General features: G+C 36.2%; 2 protein-coding genes across 4 annotated transcripts in view; one reads left to right on the top strand and one right to left on the bottom strand.

The window, feature by feature from the left end:
- The window catches only part of LOC141448883 (agrin-like), a 397,223-nt gene extending 374,639 nt beyond the window's left edge, over positions 1 to 22,584 (bottom strand). For all 3 annotated transcript variants that reach the window (XM_074117695.1, XM_074117696.1, XM_074117699.1), the window contains exon 1: positions 22,071 to 22,584. In XM_074117695.1, coding sequence (XP_073973796.1) covers positions 22,071 to 22,569 — 499 coding nt within the window. In that variant the 5' untranslated portion in view covers positions 22,570 to 22,584. The remainder of the gene's footprint in view (positions 1 to 22,070) is intronic.
- On the top strand, positions 5,658 to 6,850 carry LOC141448587 (ejaculatory bulb-specific protein 3-like). The gene is made up of 2 exons (XM_074117038.1): positions 5,658 to 5,959; positions 6,570 to 6,850. Exons 1-2 carry the CDS (start codon positions 5,767 to 5,769, stop codon positions 6,758 to 6,760), a joined length of 384 nt encoding a protein of 127 aa, XP_073973139.1. The 5' UTR covers positions 5,658 to 5,766; the 3' UTR covers positions 6,761 to 6,850.

The following is a 22,584-nucleotide window of genomic DNA, read 5'->3' as shown; positions in this document are numbered from 1 at the left end:
TCCGGAAAAAACTAATAGAAGAGGATTCTGGGACATAACTTATAAGTTAATATTGAACTCCTACCTGCTAGAATGAATAGTAGCGCTACATCTGGCGGGCACCCAGTATAACCAGAGGTTTTTTTATGAAGAACAACCAAAAATGAAAAATTTATCATTTAAATTGTGTTTATTGGATTAAAAGAAAATCAAATAAGTTAACACGGCCGACATTTTAAACCACGACCTAGATAAACTGGAAGGCATGCTTGTTAGTTACTCGAACTAACACTAGAGTGCAGCCAAGTGCAGTGAACTACTCAAGTGAGCTTACAGGTATGATCAAAAGATGGCCCAAGTTTCTTAACATTTGCTTCAATCATTAAATTGAATTTTAATTAAATTCATTTTTGATTACATAAAATTTTTAAAATATTTTTCTATTGTATAACATCTCACTCTAACACCAAAAATTATAAAAACAAATTATAATTTTAAAATTTCGAATTTTATTAGACGCTTAAAAAAAAAAAGACCTTAGAGTGAAACACACCGTGGTTTCTCGACAATTTTCAGCATACTCAGAATAGTAGCGCGATGTTTAATTCACAGTTGGTGGTTATAATGTAAAGTTATCAGAAATGGCACCCTAGTGGCCATCTCAAAAAACCCCTCTCATCCCTTCTAAAATCAACCTTCACTCAAAAAAATTAATAAATAAAATAAAAACTGAGTTCTTTAATTTTTCAATTAAGAGAACATCCAGCTGATATTTATGGAAAATTTGACACCAGACCGTAATGCTCACCCTTCTTACTGAGGGTACACACAGGAGTCCCGCCTTCGGGAGTACAGATTTTCTCTGCCCATGAGCTCTATAATGGGCAGTGATGTCTGTGAGGCTGTCAGGTGCACAGGGAAAGGCTATTATCAGGTGGCTATTATCACAGGTTTTAAGGAAGGTTAATTATAAGATATACGTGATTAAGTGGAAGTAGGAGTGGTGGACTAGAGCTTACGGCGGCTAGTAGAGAATCTATTTGAAGGTCCAGGACTGATCTCATACCGCAATTTAACGATTGCCAACAAACCGGACGCGAGAGTCCCGCATTCTTGCCGCTTCTAACACAAACGCCTTTAACTCCGCTCTGAGAAGATGCGGTGTCCTGTAGGTACTAGGTCTATCGCCCCAGTTTTTTCCACCTAATTTAAGGGCATCTGTGGATCTCGTTTTACTCCAGATCTTTATCCAGTTTCATCATCATCAGCTTCTTTAAAACGGTTTGATTTTTGTAATTTTCTTCTAGGACGTGCCCTCTCCAAAGCCACTCATTACGAGAAGTAACGCACGACACTCTTACTTAAGTTTAGGCTAGCTTTTTTTGACCAATGAAATGGAATGGCTGATCTATTTCTGGACAACTTCATAACTTTAGAAGGCACTTTCTTAGCTTTTCCTCAGCGCTGGTCTTTCTGGCGAAGATTTTAGCCTGGTATGCCATTCTTGCAGCAGTTCGTAGTCCAGTATGTTGTCCACTTAGTTGTCGATGTTCTAAGGTCACTTTGTGGAGTGTCTCTTTATTCCAAAATTGGACTTTTAACATTCCATCACCACTTCTTTTTTACCTATTATTAGGCATAATTTACGAAAATTGAGTCCATTAATAAGAAGTTTTAATTATAAGATTAAAATTAAGAAAACGAATGTTTAGAATTCGGAGGAGCCTAGGTTTAACCTAAGCGTAGGTTAAAAAAGTGGAGACGATTACGCTGATTCGATTTGTTCGGACAGCTGTGATTCTCAGGAAGCTCAAGCCCGAAACTTGTATTTAGTCTAGACACGGTCTACAGCTTTATTGTTTGTCTTTTGATTACATTAAAACTGTCCGGTAGGACAGTTGTATAAGTGTTGATCGTCAAAAACTGCACGAAAAAGCGTAACGTTCAAAAACACCAAACTTTGACCATTTTTTTTTTCTTTTTCTGTAAAAGTTAGAATTCCCAAATTTTCTTTATAATATAGGGCGAATACTCCTTAATAGCTGTAATTTTTTGTAACAACCCAGATCTAATAGATATTTAGAGTAGCCATATGGACCCGGAGAGCCTTTAATTATCCTTTCCATTCTCATTGACCAATAATAATCAAAAACCATTAAAAAATAATAATAACAATAACACAAAAATACTTGAAAACCCCAGTTTTTCTTAACGTTTTAATTAATTTCAGAGTAAATCTTCTATTCATCGACATGGAAATATGTGTTTTTGCGTCTAAAAGAATAATAAAACTGTTGATTCAAGTTTTTGGTTTACGATGGGCCAAGAGTCGTAAAAAAGACGATTAAATCAGAAAGCCGGGGTACGGATTTAATATTTTGCTACACATCGATTCAGCAAAGGGAAATTTGGTTGTCAGTACTGACTCCCACACTGTTGGTACCGCTTGTCAGCTGAACTTAGTACAAAATTTTATTGTTATTTTTTTGTTTCTGTTTTGTTAATTCACCAGAAAATTAAATGAATAAAATTTGCTTACGATTTAAAAGAAAAGAAAGCAAGCAGTCGTAAATCTCCATAATTTTTATGGCATGGCCATTTTTATATGGCCACAAGGTTATTAAAGCACATGGTTAAATATTACCATGGTAACTGGTTAAAAGAAATAGAATTACGTTATTTTAAATGAACCTAACATTAACCTGACCACCACATTAAAAACCAACTAAAGCTAAACCACAACATAAAACTGTTCACTTTAAGATCTATGCGCTTCTGCAGATGAGAAATAAGAGCGCGTTTATAACTATATCTTCTAGAACTACCAATTGTAGACGTTTAATTACAGGTGCTACGCATGGGTTAACCTTAATAATTACTTAACAATGGCTTCATTAAGAACCCCCTACCTCTTGACTAGTCATTAATCCCGCAAATAATGAGGTCATAATTATTAACCATTAATAGCCGCTTAGGAGGAAGTTGTTCCTTCACATCCCGGCGGATATCCAATCAAACAACGAACTGGTGTAATGTTTTTTTTTTTTTTACAAAGGCTTATAGAATGGTTAAAGGCTTTCTATTCTATGAGTTAAGGACTTTATGTAGGACAGTAAGGGGCAGGTTAAGAACGTCTCGTCTAAAAAGGGCGAGAACAAGTTAGGAAGATCGCCTAGCGTGGAGACAAATAAAGAAAAAGAGGCGTTCCAATGTAAACAATAATTAAGTAATTAAAATAACAAAGAAGGGTTTACAAGAGAGGAGCGTGTGGAAGGGACCAGATGGTCTCCAGAGGTAAGTAGAGGTATTCTTTTGGAGCGAGCCCAGATATGTGGCCTTAGGTTCTTCTCTCTGTGTGTTGTTTTTCCCCCCATTGGGAACTTGGTCTTGTGAACATCTGCGAGCGGGTACGGAGAACGATCAGCCCTAGAAAGGCTCAGCACACTTCTCACATATATACCCACGACACCCACGTACGGTGCCATCTTTTAGTACCCTATTATACCACCCAACAGGGCGGCACTATTTATCTGTTGTTTTTTACCTTCTTCCACTCTTCAAACAAAGAATGAATTCCCGCTGCCATCAATAAATGTCCACCGTCTATCCCTCTTCTTTTTGTTAAAAAAAAAACAACTTAAAAAACCATTATTCGAAACAAAACTTTAATAAATCTGCCAGGAAATATGTCTTTCTCAGAATTACGTTAACGAGATAGCCGCTGAGGATGGAAAGCAAATCGGGCCTCTGAAGAGAATCACTGGAACACCCAGGAAGTTCTGGCCCCCTATTAATCCAAACTGTAAACTGATTTGGTGGCGAAATCGTGGTTGCAGACTTTGTTGCGGCCAAACTGGTCTCAGACTGAGTATTGACGAACTAGCATTGAAGGCACAGACTCAGAAAGCTCTTCTAACGTGGTAGACGTGACAAAGACAAAGTTCGGCTTAGATGAGAGATTATGAAGCTCTAGTGCTAGACTACTGGATACAAATTAATGATTTTTTTTTTCAAAAAGCTGAAAACGTAAATATGCTTTAGCGAGACTTCCCGTATGTAAAGCCATATTTGGTACGAATACTGCTGTACCGCAATTACTTTTTTTAACTATATTTTTGAATATATTTCTTAAATTAATTAATTATTAAATTACACGTTTGCAAAAAATCGTACTGAATTTGAAGATTCTGATCAATTATATTCTTATGGTAGGTGAATTCCTTTTATAATGCCTTTCATAATGCAATTTCTGCATCAATTTTTAAAGTAACCCCTATGCATTGTACACCGTTCGAAAGGTGATTGTATGTAGATGTTTTTCCTGAATAGTGCACGGTTTTTTCATATAAAATGTTTTTGAGAAAAATGAAGTCAAAGTTTTTGGAAAAAATTAGAAACTTGCTATTTCTTATGTTTGGGCCACAAAGTGAAATACTTAATATTATTATTTTGGAATACAAATTAGCTTACTTAAACGGAAATTTAATCTTCTTTCTAATAAGCTTATTGAAATTGCGTTAGCTATAATAGTTTGAGAAATATAGACAACTGATTGCTAAAAAGTAGTAGTACCTCGAAAAAACATAAAATTAAAAATATCTATAAAACGGATCCGAATCAAGCCATAGTTTATGTAGAATTTTTTTGTTGCAAATGATGCCCAGAATCGCCTCCCGAAGTAACGGTAGTCTTATGCTGAACACCCTGTATAGTGAACGCTAGTTTGTTTTGCGATACGTCTGGCATACGTATACAGTCCGGAGCAGATAATTAGCCAGAACGACTGATGGAAAAGAATAGCGACTGGCCTTGAAACAGGTCCGAACAGGAATCCGTACACTCATACGACATCCTCTTATCACATTTTCCGAGTGTCTTCTTTAAAAATACAATTGGTACAAATAAATTAGATTGATTTTCAAGAAATGTGTCCATTTAGAGATATCATTTTCGAAAAAAAAAACTAAAAATACAAAAATCTGTTTAATGAAACGTACTTCCGGTCAACAACTTTTCTTGAATGTGGAAATTCCGGGATGAATACGTGATAAATCCGCACAATGGCACATAAATGAAAAGCTCAACTTTCCTTCTTGCCCACAGGATAGTGTACTCAATCTGTTATGAGTATAGATCTAGATCTGATCAACTACTACTAGTAGTAGTAGTTTATATTTTGAAAGACTAGGTGAGTTGTTTGGAACAAATAGATTGTGGATATCTGTGGGTAGACAATCCAACAATCGTTGGATGGAAGACAAGTCTTTGATGAAAAGCGTCTGAACAGGGAATTTTCTCAATTAAGAAGGTAAGCCTGGAAGAAAAATTCTGAAGAAGAGGAGTGTGAAGGCAGAAAAGGCTTTTTGAAGATTGGGACCGTTGGAGCAGGACCTGGAGCGTCAAACAGTAGTTAGCTAACAATATCGAGGGGCAACAGCACAGAATTCACAGAAATGTTACTTAATTAGACTTCTACTACTAAATAGGGAGATAGAAACTACACAAAGTTTCTCTCATCAATTAGACTGGGATAACCGAAAACTGAACAAAAAAATTATAGTCGGATACTAAAAAAATTGTCACTTGAACAATTTCAATAATTACAATGCAGCCAGCGAAGCAAGAAATCAAGGATAAGCAATTTTGTTCAAAGTGGAAGTTATGCGCATATAAAAGGCAGTGAAGTTGTTAACCAAAGCGTACTAGGTTTGCTAACTCTTTGTTAGTCAGTGCGTACAATTTTCATTTTTAGTATATACAAGCGAAACAAAACAAATTCATTCAAAAATGGTTTTCATAAAGTTGGCAACATTGCTAATAATGTCAACTACTATTTGTATAGCAGATGAGGAATATGATAGATTATTCGATCCAGACATAGATGTTGATGCTGTCCTGGACAATGATCGAGTATTGAACGCTTATATGGCCTGTTTCTTCGATGAAGGACCTTGCGCTGAACGACCTAAACTTGTAAAGAGTAAGTATTGCTTTTTTGCCACTTCCTGTTGTAACGTTGTAGATAACAGGAAGTAGTGAAATCGTATCATTTATTCGCCGGAAATATCCGTAGCCCCCACCCAAAAAAAAGTAGTGATTTTTACAAGTTTTCTCGGTTTGTGTGTGTTATTTCTTTCCATGGAGTGTGTGGTCACCATATAATTTAAAAACTAAACAATTTCAGGTTCTTTCGATTTAGGTGCCACCATCAGATCCGAAAAAAGGGTTTAGTACCTTTAAGTACCACGTTTTTGAATCAATTTTTCAGTTTTTTTAGAATTTCTCAAAAATTCCTCTTACGTTTACTTTTTGATTGCGCCTAATTTCCACAAGATTTATTTTGAACTTTTTCTAAAGAAGATTAGTTCAATAACACCTTGTGTGTGTGAGAGAGAGAGAATGGTAGTGACATTTAATGTGCCATTTTTAATGCAATGTACAGACTTATCACCTATTAAATATTAATAAGGGCTAAATATGTAACGAAAATTTCACCGTAGTTTAGGATAATAATAATTAAAAATTACAAATTAAAAGAAAAAAAATTATTTTAGTCATTAATTAAAATATAATATTATTATCGTTTACAGGCAAAATTCGAGAAGTATTGGAATCCACTTGTGGTAAATGTAACGAGCGTCACAGACAGCGTCTGAAATATGTTCTGAACAAGTTCATCGAACGACGACCAGAAGACTGGAAACGTATTTTGGAAATTTACGATCCGGAGAAAGCTTTCAGAGGAAACGTGGAGAAATTAAGGCAAGGCTTACCCCCTTAATTAATACCTTACCCCCTGGGTTAATAATTTAGTGAAACTTTATTTGTAAAAAATAATTTTGTAATTCAATAAATAAATGAAAACTTTGAATTATTTTTCTCTGTACGAAATTCCGTAAAGAAGAAATTTTAAAAATTATAAATTTGAATGATAAAAGAGGGAATATGGGGTTTGTGTATGTTAGGGGGGCCTTTTAAGGCACTGTACGCTATGTTAACATCTGTGACGTTTTGGATTTCGGTTTCTGGCCTAGGCAGACTGTAGCCGGGAGAAGTGGAAAGGGTCTATATCATGTTTCGATGCAAGATCCTTGGTGCCTTCTGACCACAGGATCTTAAATAAAAAAGGGAGAGGTTTCTCCTACAGGAACCGAAGAAGATTGCCTAGGAAAGAGAACTCTTTCCGGGCGCCACGGTAGCCGAGCGGTTAGAGACGAGACCTGTGAAGCTAATATGTATTGTGGTACTGGGTTCGATTCCCCGGTCTTAGCCTTTGGGTTTTATTTAATGGGTTTATCAAAGAAATGTACAGTAAAGTAGGTAAGCTAGTCGCCTCCGTCCACGACGCCTAATTGGTAGTTGGACGTTAAGCCCCGCCTGAAAAAGTAGGCGATTACTTTACTTACTTTTACTTTAAGTGATTACTTTTACAGATGACAAATGGTTGATTCTAGAGGTCAATTTTGGAAAATGGCAATAGTGTACTTATTGTGCAACTTTTAAGAAGTAATTTATTATAAATTCGTTCCCGAATTCCGTCCTCTGTTGCCAATAAATATAAATAGAATATCCTCTAAATAACCCTGGTCAATGGATGCAAAAAATTTGTTTCCTCAATAACACACCTCCGGAACAGCAAAGTTAAAGAACTTGATTACATTGAACATCGTACAAACCCACCCTATGGTCCATTCTATTCATGAAAATGATTCTCTTTAACTGGGGCTGCTGGGATGACCCTGTCTCTCTAAATTTCCTTGGTTACAGTAAAATCATTAGATAAGATGTCCGCGTTTAAAGAAAACATTGAGTTTTTTAATAACCCTCTTTGGCCTAACCTAACCTAACTGTAAAAAGAGCAATTCATTTTCCAAAGAAAAAGGCTGCAGTAGAAAATCTTTTGAGAAAAACGCACAAAAAATTAGGGTCAGTAAATGTCACTTCCGGTTGAAGTTGACCACACTCTTAAATAAAGACACGTAAGGGATCAACCATGCTTTTTGATTTTAAACACCAATTAATTATGGATTATAAATATTTGTTTTATTTATTGAATTAAGAAGTTCATCACTTTTTGGAGAACTAAAATAAGTAAATCAAGTGGGTGGCTATACAATTAACCATCTAACAAACATTCACACTTAAGTAGATTATAATTGGTTATGTTTCTATGGTAACAATGACTATAATGATGAAAGAGTCTCCATTCTCCAGTCATGGCTGCCCACACTTGTCGCTTTGTGTCTGAAGAAATATAATGAAATATACTCCGATGAACAGGTTAATCACAGGTTTTGAAAAAAGCGCCCACCCTCCTGACAATTTATCTACCCAAAAGAAAAAAAAGGTATAACGGAGTCCCTGTTTGTTTGAAAGGGATATTTCAACTCAACAACACTGTTCCATTTGTCAACACTGATGTAAGTTTTAAAGACTGTTTCTCAGAAGTATAATTGTTACAACTCTGATCAAGAAAACTACAGAACCGAAACGCGATAGGCTATTATTGTTGTTAGCTGTAGATGAGGTTGATATCGGTGAGTACAGCCTTCTTAGATATAAGTAGCTATTAATTCATAGATTTGATTAAGAAAGCTGAAGAACTAATGGTTTAATGGCTAGCATTAACATTAGCAACTATCGCGAATGCCGGAAAGTCATTAGAACCGATTGGGAGATAAGCAACTTAAAATCCATATTATACAGGATGATCCATTTAAAACGCACCAATCGCTAATAACTTTTTAGGAAAGCGGAATTTCGAAAAAACCCACGAAGTAAACTATATGTTTTTTTTTGGTCTAGTCTAGATGAACACCCGCCCATCCCTGGCAAGATATTCTCACCTTGATCATAGGCTATGAAGTCTTGCATACAGGGTGCATTAAAATGATGTGATGATTGCTTTTACTTGATGATAAAACCAATTTATTCTTATTCACCCACATCCATTACATTACATTACGTGTTTTAAAACTTAAATTATTATTATTTTTTCACCAATAACATTTTTTGCAGTCAGAAGACCTCCCAAAACGTGTATTTCTGGTGGAAAATTAATATCGAGAACCGTTCACGAATAGATAAAATTGTAACTTTGATCTTAAATGTCTCAACTAATATTAAAGATATCGAAACGGGATTAACGTCATTTTTCACAGTTTTTTTTATGTAGTTTGCATAATCATTGTCAAAACCAGTGGTCCTTATGAAACCCCAATCGGGTTTTTGGCCGTAACTCCGCCAAAAATAAAGCTACAGCGTCGAGGGTGAAATATTTGAAAAGTAGATAAAAAAAAAAAAAAACCTATAGTTTACTTCGTGGGTTTTTTCGAACTTCCGCTTTCCTAAAAAGTTATTAGCGATTGGTGCGTTTTAAATGGATCACCCTGTATAATTGAATAATACAAAATCTATACGATAACAATACTTCTACTTGTGAGAAGTGAGAGAAAGCCGTAAACACAATAATTAATTTATTATACCGAACACTAGTAGTGAAATCTAGAAGTAGTGTAATAATATTTAATTACCACTGACTAAAATAAAAATTATTTGAAAATAAAATAACATCAGCTGTTTATATAATTCTCTAGTAATAAAGATGGCAGCCGCATTTTAGAATTTATTAAACAACCTCTATCACACGACAAGAAAAACAACCGTATACATCTATAAATATATGAACACAAAAAAGAATGAACCATAAAATGTTTATTACTGTCTCGAATAACCTACCCTTTTTGTAGGACCAGTAATCTACAGTTGGTAGCACTTATATTTCCCATCGTCCACCATTATATAATCATGTGACACGCATTTATAATTTATACAAATATTAAACTTTATAATTTAATTAATTCGCTAAAATGATTATACAAATGATAACGGTGAATATGTCTTTATGTGGGAGAGCTTATTCATTTATGTATAGGAACTTTTATTATATGGTGCATTATATGTTCGTGTTAGAGTAAAAGTCAACAAACTAACTGTAGTAATGTCTGCTAGATAAGGCTAATTTCTAATTCAAATATAAAAGATAAATATTTTAAAGCTGAAGAAACTTGGCAAAATGTTTTTTCCTCTGAAACCACTTTTATTGGAGACAGGAATTTTGTTTAGGTTGAATATTCATAGTTTTATCAATAAATCCATTTCGGCTCTTAATTGGCAGCATTTTAGAGGCTGATAGAAGTGGCTAGTAAGGTGGATTAAGAGCATACAACTTGGTGTGAGCCAGTTGGTCCATGATGAGGTAAGAAAATTTGTCTTAGAAAACAGCTCTAAGTGCTGTTGGCACTATCAAGAACATCCCATTGATCTAGGTAGCAGAGGAACGGGATAAAGAAGCAATTGTCTAATGGATACCCGGGCACTGTGGGTTAGCAAGCTATGCAAAGGTAGATGTGCACACTTGCGAAGGATACCAAGAGCAACAACCTGATGACCAAATCCCGAAACATTTCTTTCTATCATAGTTGCTTAATGAACCTGATTTCTCAACTTAACGTTCGTAGATATGAATATGAATAATAATAATAATTTCGAATTCAAAGACTGTTCGACTTCCAGCAAAGCTTAACATAATGAATAAGAAAAACTACTTTAACTCACCCATCACCTTGAATGTACAAAATCACTTACCTGTAACAAAACAAAAATATGAATTAATATTTTGCAGATCATACATTTTTTTTTTTTAATTTATTTTGTAATTTACAATCTGTATAAATATATACAATAAGTAAATAGGATGTAAATAAGATGAACTGGAGCGGGAAGAGCAGGAGGAGAGAAGCTACCCAGCGGTAGCACTTATAGGAGATAGGGGAGTGTGAAGAGGATAATATGAGTAGGAGAGAGGAGAGATAGGAGAATAATGAAGTTTAGTTCTTCAGACAGTAAGGAAGTCGCGGGGCCACTGCCGATTCAGTCGGTGAGGAGTATTGTTAGGGATGTCAAAAGAGGCGAGAGACTGTACAAGAGGATTTGAGCAAGTAGAGAGACCAGTATGGAATTTTTGATTTTTAGTCTTGGCGTGTTGGTCTATGAAGGGGATGTTGAGGTCGTTGTGAAGAGTAAGGTTAGTCACCATAGAAAGGAGCGTCAGCTATCTGTCTGAGGAGTATTGATTGAAATGTTTGTACATAAGTAAGTCCGTAAGTCCCACATAGGTTTGAAGATAGTGTTGTATAGTAATCGTTTGAGTTCAATGGGCAATTTAGAGCGTCGTCCAAGTAGTCTGTGGAGCAGTTTACCACGTTTCGTCATTGCGATCATAAATTAAAGAAAAATTAAATTAAATTAAAATAGTGTGAACTAATATCCTTCATTTACTTTGCGCACATATTAACAGTTCCAATTCGTAATATTAACACGTTGTTTATTGTACGTTTCGTTACTTTACGAAATAACCTCTTAGTATCCGCGCATCCAATTTTGTATTATGTTTGGGCAGGACTAGTCCTAAGCTGGCATCCTGAGTCCTTTATACATTTCCAATCGAAAGTGGTGTGTACAATATTGAGCAAGAGCTTAGAAACTTGAGAGGACAGTTCGTGACAAAGCAAAAGTGGATGAAGCCTCTGACAGTGACCGAAGACTTCCATAATTACTGATTCAGAAGATTTGGCGCTTAACTTAACGACGAATCGCTTCAGGATTAGGACTTTCAAAAGATCGTGAGGGTCCTAAGTCTTTTCCAACAAACTTAGATCTGCCTAAAATATCGTAAGTTAGCCCTAAGCTTCATATCTCCCAAACATTCTCGTGAAGTGCTCCACTCCTGAATACACTAGTTTCGCTAGGCACCAGTAAAGGGCACAGTAGGTCAGAGAAGGTCGCAATGCCCCTATAGCCCCCGCAAACAAAGTTGGTAAAGTTTCATTACTTATCTAAAAAAACAAAGTATTTAAGTATGGAGGTGGGGAAAACTCGACAAAAACCCACACAAAATATTATATAAATATCTCTTCTCTCCACATGAACACGTACTCAGATATACAGACATAGCATATAAGAAAGTTGGTGGAATGATTATAGAAATAACTGAGTCATTAGGAGCGGAGGATCAAAAACTGTGTGGGCCGCAAAGAGCTTGGAAATCCGGGCAAACAAGCGACGGCGTCTACAGATATCGCCGCCAGAGACCCCCCCCCCTCTGAGCTTGACTTTTTCCAAAAAAAAAAAAAAATGAGAGCCAATCCTGTTGCTGTCTACATCTGTCCGAACAACAACATAAAAACAACCTTAGCTACATTATTTATTCGTAACAATCTCTCCTTCTTTATCTATTTACTGTTCCGTTTCTTTTTATACCATTGTGAACTCAGTTCAATTGATTTGTCCACTAGTATTGCAAAATCGTATAATTGTTTCCCCTTTAATCGATTTCCTCTACACTTTCCGAAATAATAGATCGATTATCATTATATCCAGTTTTAATTAACTTCTCATTTTAATAGGTAAGAAAATTGTGATTGCCTCAAACTTGAACAAAAAAAATTCCTTGGAAACGTCAGCATTCAGCTCCACCCCCCCGTGACCAAAAATTGGTTTTCTACAAATTGGTTTGTATGTGAGGGGATGCCTGTCTGTCTATAGAGTATGTTGGGCCTGTCAGCCTGTCTGTAGATGTATCTAGTGCCTATCTATCTGTCTTTAAGATGCATTAGTGCCAGTCTGTCTGTCACCTGTAGAGTGAGCTGTTGCCTGCCTATCCCTGTCTGTAAAGTACGTCTGCTCAGATGATCACTCCCCCCTCCCAAAATGCAAAAATTTGGTATTTAGGTTCACGATCGAAATCGACAATAATCTTTAGGATAAAATCAACCAACCGGAATAATGATTTTACCGAATTGATTTCAGTTACAAGCATTTTCCTCAAAAACAACTTCACTACTAATTTTCTTATTTGTAGTTCTATGATTTCTATGATTTTTCTTGAAAACAATTTCCTGCATAAACTGATGTGGACATTGATGTTGATAGATAGGAATAATCTTTATTTGAAAATTATATAGAACTTACAAAACTGCAGGAGTTCCGATGTATTAACCATTGGAACTATCTTACATTAATTTTGGGGACGTTTAGATTATGTTTAATCTGGAAAAAAAACCTGCAGCTAATGGAGAAAATTAGAGAAGGACTTAATTCTTTTGTGACTGTAAGGAATGAAAGGATCGTAGGTGGCTATATCACAGCAGAGTGGGTTAGGATAACCATGTTGAGTGGAAAGGAGTTTCAGGAGATGGTTTTGGATGAAGGAGTGTACTGGGTTTGTAGAAGATATCTTAGTAGGGAGCTGATCCTAGTACGTCTGTCACAAGTCTGAGAAATTTGTTCTGAGTAGACTGGAGTGGCTTGATGTTACAACAGGCCCAGGCTCTAGGCGTAGACTAACATCAGCCTGATGACCACTTCGTAGAGGAGGAGTTTGTTCTGTACAATCATCTTGGAACCACGTGAGAGTACAGCCTTAAATATCAACTAATGGCTTTTGATGCTCGGAAATGAGCAAATCATTTTACACTTCCTCTTAGTACAAGAAAAAGAGAACATTTGAAAGGCGAACTTTCATCGGAAGTAATAACAACAATATACTTGTTTTAAATTTCCTTCGGATGGTTAGGCAAGTCGCAATACACGAATTGAAAAAAATTAAAATAAGGAAATGCTAAGTTGTTCGTAAGTTTCGGCCTGTTGTTGACACCCAGTTTGGCAGTCCTGCTTAAAAAGCGCACAGACTCAGAAGTAGAAGTTTCTCCACTTCCGTTCATTTGCACTTTATTCTCTCATAATTTCACTTTTCCATTTCTCTCAAATTAATAAAATATTATTATGAGGAAAACTCATCTCATAAGACTCTGTCCGAAGTACTGAAGACATACTTTCTTACCCAATTAAAATTATACATAACTTATAACCATGACAATCTTAAAATCAGCCATAGCTGAAAAATACTTCATTTTTTATCCATCTTGTTTTTTTTAAAAAACCCTGGAATTTATGGCTGGAAAAAATTTGCTGGCTTATTAATTCTTTTTTTAAAAAAAGATAATTTCAAAAAGGTGACCATGAATATAAAGTGAGTAATACTGGGTAAAAAAAGCAAACAAAAATAGGTAAAAGTGGACAGACTGTGTGTGTTAGCGCGGCCAGTGTGTTGGTGACAAGAATACATACCTATCTGCCCGTAGTGGTAGGGGAGGTTACCGAGATGGTTATGAGGTCGTGCGTGGGCATTCAGGCCATATGGTGCTTTTGTTTGTTTATATTTTGCCAATATATGTTTGCAATTGGTCACTAGACCGAATGCAATTTAACTAGATGCAATAATGAAACTAATTCTCTCTTTAATGAGTTAATTAAATTAATCTAGATGGTAAATAAGGTGCATTAAAGCGGTGAGTAATGATTTACAGCTGTAGGGTGGTAGAGCGCCGACGACACGTGTACTGGAACGTGTGTAGGATAGACAGGAGAAGGTGGAGAAGTTGCGCGATGGACGAGGGAAGTTTCCTTCCCGTGAACATCCAACACCGCCACGGACAGATGCACAAACCCAAGTCACCGTCTACTGCATTCTGTCTCACTCCCTGTTTACCTAGCATTTATCCCTCTACCAGATTCTTCAGCAGCGCCATCAAATTAATGCGATCTATTCCAAAACACATTCCAATAACACTCGTTTTTTTTTTTTTTATTTGTAGTCAGTTTATCTGGAGTGAATTCCAGCCACAATGTTCTTTTAGGACAGTCCTTGCTGTTCTAAGTGGAACAACATCAAATACTCTGCATTCTGGCAGTTTCAGCAACAAACTAAAAGGAGAGGTGGTTTAACCACTTCTTCAGAGATCTCTGAGGGCATCCTAATAACATGAACTATTCTGAAGAATGAAACTTCTCCAACACATGGTACATAGGACCTGAAGATACGGTTGGGCAAACTATTTAGGTTAAGTAAAACTAAAGGCAAACATTACCTTAGTCCAATCTGAGGTATTATACGGCCCGTGCTAAAGAATGGATGGCACATATGTGACGGGGTCAAAACCGAAGCGTCCGAGGTTTCAAACACCCCTTCACAGTAAGTAGCCTTTTTCTGATAGCTATGGATTTGGATGGCGTCACTTTTCCTAGGAAGAAGGAGCTTATCTAGGTTATAGGAAACATTCTTCTCTTATGAAAAGCACAGATACCAAAGAGAGCTTGTTCGTAATTGGTGAACCCGGGAGGTCTGCAAGACTGGGGGTTGTACCTTCCCTAGAACCGATTATGTTCTCCCTGCCGAATGCTTAATTTTGAGTGCCATCTTCGGTATATCCGGGAGAAAGTAGCATTGTACATCAAGAGGTAAGTGGTTGTTGACAAATTCCTCCCTTTCTCCTCACTTCCTCGAGAGCCTGGTTCCTTTAATTTGGGAAGCCATCGCCAGAACATCTGGGAAGTTATGAAAGACAAGTTGCAACAGGAGATACAACCCTGGATACCCCTAACACCTGGCTCCAACCGCTCTTCTTAGAACTTCCCTAGTGGTTAGGTGGTTAGGTCACCGGGTTTAATAATTATCAAGTTAAGTGCTTCCATCTACTTCGGGTATAACTTGGACGCCATCGCGCCAGTGAGGAAAAAAATAGCTCTACTTAGCCGAACTTTACCGAATATCCCATTGCCAAAAAAAAAGCAACATACTTAATTAGCAGAGGCATTAGAATATAGTCCGAAAACTTAGTTACGACACTTCTGCCGAACATTGCCCAACTTGACCGCAAGTAATCTGGCCTCAGCAAGATTTCCCACAGCTTCCTGCTCCAACTGTCATTAAATTAATTAGAATAATTACACCCATAAATGTCAACTTTACAGAGAATTTAGAGCACAGAGACCCCTTTCCCCGAAACCCTCCCACAAAGTAGTCTTCTCGGTGAGGGGGCCTTTCATTCCACAGCCTCCTGAATTATAATACTAAAATGCTTGGTTAATTGATGTGACTTTCGAGGCGTTCGACGTAGGCTGAACTCCGAGAGTGAGGAAAACACCGAAACAAGAAATTAAATTTCCCAAACGGTTCATTAATTTTTTGTATACATTTTCACCTAAACCAATTATTTAATTTGAAAATTTTAACTAGCATAAATTGATATTAGGACAGTTCTAGAGAAGAAGGGGATCTATGCTTCCCTCCAAAATTTTATGAATTACTGAATCGTACAGTGTTACCACTGATTTTATTGGAAATGTGATTAGGATGGGAGTGGTGGATAATATCGATGATTTTATCCGTGGTAGCTCGCATGTTTATAGCTCTAATGTTGGCTGAGAGTCCAGTTAGTTAAAACGTGCGTGCTACCACGGATAAAATCAACGATATTTAATTTTATTACCACCGTTCGTACACCGATTATTCAATTGATTTTAACAAGAAGAAACTTCAAGTGGTCCTAGATAATTACGCTTGCCTCTAAAGCTTATTTATTGCAGTGAACATCAGATGTAAATTAATAAGAGTTAGAAGAAAATCTTAAAGAATTGTAGAAGAAAGTCATGTTATTTGTTTAAATCAAATTCTGCCATCTTCAGAGCAAGTGTTTCCAGTGAAATGAAAATGGTAAGAAAATGGTAAGAAAAAGATAAAAATAAATAAATAAATTTTATGGAAATAAATGGTTGTACAAGCAATGTAAACAAGAAGTAGAGAAGCCGACAAATACTTTGTACACCCCGTCTTGGTGAGAATGAGGAATGGAAGCCCAATCCCTTGTAAGGGCCTTTCATTCCACAGCCACCTGAATTATAATACTAGAATAGTTGGTTAATTGATGTGACGCTCGAGGCGTTCGACGTAAAGAGGAATCCATTAATTTTTTTTCCAGCTGTTATCATGTACCGACAGAATTGGGCGGGAACACAAGTGCTAAACTAAAACCTCTTTCACATGTTCACATTCAAAAATTAATGTAGTACAAGAGTACAGGGATCTATACAGGTAAGTATCGGTGTTATACCACCTGTTGACAGGATGTATATATATTGTACATACCTGGTTATGTACATGGGTAAATATAATAAAACATATATGTGGGTAAATTAAGTGTATATCGCCACTTCAGAAAGGGTCTTACATTCATCAAAATATCGTGGTATGATTTGGTTTTATTTTATGATTTTATCGTGGTATGGTTTTTGAAAGATTGCCGACTATTCTTCCAATAAATATGGCCTCACCAAGTCAGGAGTCTTGGCCTATTTTGTCAGACAGGGAAGGCTTAACGAGCAACTACCAATTAGTTACCCGCGGACCGGAGGAGAACGGGCAGAAACACATACTTTACTATTTACGATTTTGGGGAATATCGAGGTGTGGTCAATAAATTCACAAACAAAAATTTTTGTTTCTTCTTATCAACGTTTCGGTAAATATATATTACCTTCTTCAGGGTATTGTAAAATTTGTGGAGTTAAGCCATATCATGACAACTGTTTTACATGTGTAGCTTAACATTAAACTCTGTATGAACTTAACTTGGTATGGAGAAACAAAAATTTGTCTGTGAGTTTATTGACCGCACCTCAATATTCCCCAAAATCATTAATTAACAACGGTCGAAAACCAAAACTATTAACATTTTTTCTAACAGATAAAAAGTAGCTACACCGGGATTCGAACTGGCTATCTCCCACTAACAAAGCGACGCTTCTTAAACACAAATAGTAAAGGAAAGAACGTTAAATTTTATAAATTTTCGCTAAAGACTATGCGACATTATTACAGTACTAGAATACGTCATATTCTATGATACATGATAACTTTCAAAGCTAAGAAGACAAGAGTCATGACATTTCTGGCGTTTCCTTAGATAGCCAAGGATTAGAGGCCCGCGAAGTTAATATTTATTGTGATATTGGGTTCGATTCCCGGTCTAGGCCTTGGATTTTATTTAATGGTTTTAATATGAGAAATTTATTTACGTTTACTAGTCGTCTTCAACCACGAACCCTAATTTGGTAGTAGGACATGAAGCCCGCCTGAGAAAATAGGCGATTACTTCACTATTTTTCATGGAAATACTGAGCTAAGTATCAATACCAAGTAAAAAATTAAACGTGGTAAAATGTTGAAATTCAAACCGTGTAAATTGGTAGAGGTTTTCTTCTTAATTTAGATTTTGCTAATATGTTTAGAAAAAATAAAATAAAAATTTATGTAGGGAACGGATTAGTTTCGTGGATAGCGTACTGGAAACCCACGCGGAGATCACGGGTTCGAATCCAGCTGCTGGCCCTTAGAGTTTCTCTTCCTAGAGTTTTGTCTGTAACGAGAGAAAACTGTCCGGCGGCCGGCAGTGCACTGAATATTTAATAATGGAAAATATTTAAAATAAAAGTCAATTACTAAGAAATTTTATAAAAAAAAATCGCTAGAACTGTTTTCGACCAAAATCTTGAAAAACGGAAACAAGATTTTTGTGTTATGGTTTTTCCGGTAAGCTAATTATGTTCAAAACCTAAATGTGACGTCCTCTATTAGTACTTGAGCGAAATGTCAAATTTCATCTTACTGGGATTATTCATTTTTCAATAATGTGTACATTTATTTTGCATTTACGTAGTGTTTCAAAAAATTGAAGGAATACTTCAGTTCAAACTTAGAAAGCTTATTTAATTTGTATTAAAATTACACAGGTTATGAGGGAATAAGTTAGATGGTACTTTAGAGCAAAGTCTGCTCAAACACTCACTATAAGTATACTTAAATATATACAAGGGTACTTATCCTAAAAGTACTCTCATATAAATTCCCCCGGAAAATGTTTAATATTAACAATAAGTATAGTTAGTTCCATGAAAGACGTTGGAACTGTTTTTGGGTAAAATTTAAATAAGCATCGCGTAAAATGGGCTACTACAGAAATATGAACCTAGTCAAATACTCCCTTCTTGCGGACGACCTAATAATGGTATTATCGAATAATGACCACAATAATCATCCACACTTTTGGCTATTTTGAGAACGGAGCTGAGAAAACAACATAGAAAAGGAGGAAGTTTTTGCGAATAGGGGGAAGAAGCCGCAGAGAATTATGCGGGAGGTTAAAATAGGTGAAGAGGAGGTGGACCAGGTCACGAAGTTCAAGTACCTAGGAGCGCATATAACCGAGGATGGACAATTGGATGAGAAGATTAAGGAAAGAATGGGTGCCCGCAGGGTAGGAATGTTTAGCGCGGTCAGGAAGGGCTTCCTCTGTAACAGAAAAGGGTCAAAAAGAGTGTGGAGCTGTCAGCCCCCTGCTCACATACTCATCGGGTTCCTGGACATTGACTAGGAAACATAAAATTAAAACACAGGCAACTAAGGTATCTGAGGTAGATAGTCAGTAAGACCGAAAGAGGTAGGATTCGTATCGCCACCAGCTTCATAAAAATCAGCTTGAAGCTATAGCCTTCAGAAGAAGTAATAGAAGAGAATAGTTACACTGGTTCGGGAGGAACGTCTTGCCGATGGATTCCGACAGGAGCACAAATGGAAGAAAGCAGAGTAAAACGTGGGAAGAGAGAGTAAAGCGTGCGAGTAAAGATGTATTGTGCGGATCGACAGGAGAGCTTTGCAGAGGACAGAGAGGGATGGAGGAAGAAGTACAAGGAGAAGGGAGCCTCACACCGATAAGGGTTAGATAAGGCGAACGATTATGATGATGACAATTGAGTAAAATGGCCGTTTTGATAGCTCGATTCTGACCAAAAGTTCAATGGCAGATTCGATGATGGTACCTGAGCGATTTTGTTGTTTTCAAGTTACGGTGAATACGAACGCGCCCACAGTCAAATTGGACAACCACTTCTTCCTGCACAATGTATGTCAAAACGACTATTTCTGGTGAAGTCTTAAAACCGGAAGTTCCACACAAATATTAGAGTAAGAGAAAGGCAAAACCATGTTAGTTAGTGAACTAATAACTTAACGGTAGTCATTGCATGAAATAATCTACACAAACGGAAATATCATTCATAGCAGCACAACGTCCGTATTTTTTACTAACTTCACTGGAAACCATTAATTAAAATTCCTACACAAGTGAAGAACTCGCGTTTAAGATGCAGAAAGAGTCGACTAAAGAGTGCGGTAAATATTTTTTTTTGAACATTTTACGACTGCTTGTCCAAGGAGTACTTATAATACATGCGACAACCATTTCTACACTTGCATATTCAGAAGGTAACTTTCGATGAACAGCTGTTTCCTTTTAGAATGGCTAATTTAGAATTTTAGGGAACCAGATTGGTGAGATTATCCAGAGTTAGAAAGTATGAAATGGTGAAATTATTAATTCGTGAAAAAGCACTTTTTTTAAAAAAGATTTTGTTATTTTTAATTAAGACCACGTTGTCGTTAGCTCGATGGTGAAAGTCAATTCGACAAAATACTGATATAAAACATTCACATCACTCACTCTTTAACCCCCCCCCCCCAAAGTACCACTTTTTTGGCCCCCCAAAACAAATCATCCCTTTGGGAAATATCATTTTACCCTCTCTAATTTTACTGGGCAATGTTCTACAATTGTAAGGTTGTAAGCACTGCGTTTCTAACCACGTTTTCAAAACAGTAACAAAAGTATTTGGCCCAAATTTAAAATTTTCCTCAGTTGGTGCAAAATGTTAATAAAGATTTAACTGAGAAACGGTCGAACCACTGGTACAGTCTAGCGGTTGAAAATGTATTGAATTCCCGCTACAGTAACATTTATAGAAGTACAGCCTGTTGGGGCGATGGAGAGACGTATTTAAAAGCAAATTTATCAATTACAAAAATTAGAATAATAGCTCAACTTCGTCTCTCTCATAAAAATGCCGTAAGGATACTCTATGAAGGTAATAAGTGCAGTTTGGATGGTGGCGTGTTGTGCAGTTTGTGCAAAAGAAATGAAATAGAAAATTTGGAACATTTCTTTTTCTACTGCCCTATATACGGACCTCTACGCGATCAGCATGTGCTTAAGTATTTCCCTTCAATGAACCTTGATATTGTAAGTTTGTTTGCATTTGACAGTACAGACTAGATCAATGACATTTTGTAGTATGTGTTGGGTTCATTGAAGTTGAGATCCTTTATTATGAATGAATAGTTAGTCAATATAAAAATTTGTGAGTTAGTTAAATTTTCCAAATGATGTGTCCAGAGGATATCTTTCTTATACATTGGGCTGACTATTGGTTGTTTTTTTATAGGTCTAATTTTTCTATTTTCTCGTAATGTATATCATATTTTTACTATATTTTTTGAAGTCCTAACTCTCTTGTAAAACTGTTAATTGTAACAAGTAATTAATAAATTTTAAGAAAATTAGTTAAGCAGAAAGTAGGACGTAACTAATTTTTTTGCTTAAGGTTTCACACTTTCACCAAAAAATTGAGTTAGTAGGGTTCTAAAAAAGCTGTGACGACTTTCACCAGTGCCATTTTTATCATAGTTATCGTGAATACGCAATTCAATTATCTTAAATAATAAAAAGTTTACGATTAATGAAAAACTAATTACGTAAATTGCCGTATAGTAAAGCAAGATGAGAGTTCGCAGAGTTTTCTTGCAATCAGAAGGTCTCGGAACATCTACTTCCGGATCAAGCACACAAATATTTCAATAAAGCTATAAATGTAAATGATTCATTGACGTTTAAATTTATTGCCTTCATTTTATTATTTTTTGTATACAACAAAAACATGGGCAGTAAAATACCACAGGTCAGCTACTTCTGAATAAAAACTAATATTTGTTTAAGCCCAAGCTTTAGGCTGTAGAGGAGATCCGGTTCGATAAAACTAAAACCAAAAAATAAATAAATAAATGTAGACAAGGTTCTATTACGTACCTACTAACCATCGCATATATCCCATTGTATTGGAAATAATATTTATTGTTATCTGATAAAGCATTCTTACAGCTATTTCATTCTAATAAATAATTCGGTTAACAACAAACGTGTCTCCGTTATCCGTTAGAAATAATTACCCAGCTTTTACTTATCAGATCGTAATCAATGTTGCCATGATCCTGTCGTGACTATATAAACACAGCATTGACTAACCTTTTAAGGCCGCTTCCACAACATCAATGTTCTGCAACTTCATTGGCAAAGGATCTGTCAATAAATTACCACTGTCGCCGACAATGAATATCTTAGTATCACCAACGTGAACCTTCCATCCGTTATCTAATATTTTGGGTAATTGCGATGAATGTGATAAATGGTCACTACGTAGTAAAATAGGCTCCACAGAGAACCGTTTAGATTTCTTGTATGGAAAAAAACGTGATTTTTCATGTCTTCTAAGACCGGTGAAATATCTACGAGGCAACACTGTGTATATTTCATTAGCACCAGTTGTATTGGCAACACTTTTATTATTAACCGCGATAACCGTAGCACTGAGTATAACGTCAGCGGAACGTATTAATGCTGGCGGTGGCAACCGTTCCGGCAGAACGGTGGTATGGAAAAATGATTTATACCTGCAATCAATGTTATTGATCAATATTACAGAGAACAGTGTTATCACTTGGATCAAATAGTTGGAGGGCGCCATCGTGTAGAGTGATAA

Source organism: Rhodnius prolixus, unplaced genomic scaffold (assembly GCF_049639745.1).
Source record: "Rhodnius prolixus isolate KJV_2025 unplaced genomic scaffold, Rpr scaffold_2, whole genome shotgun sequence".
NCBI classification, from domain to species: Eukaryota; Metazoa; Arthropoda; class Insecta; order Hemiptera; family Reduviidae; genus Rhodnius; species Rhodnius prolixus.
This window is presented reverse-complemented; position numbering and strand designations above follow the sequence as displayed.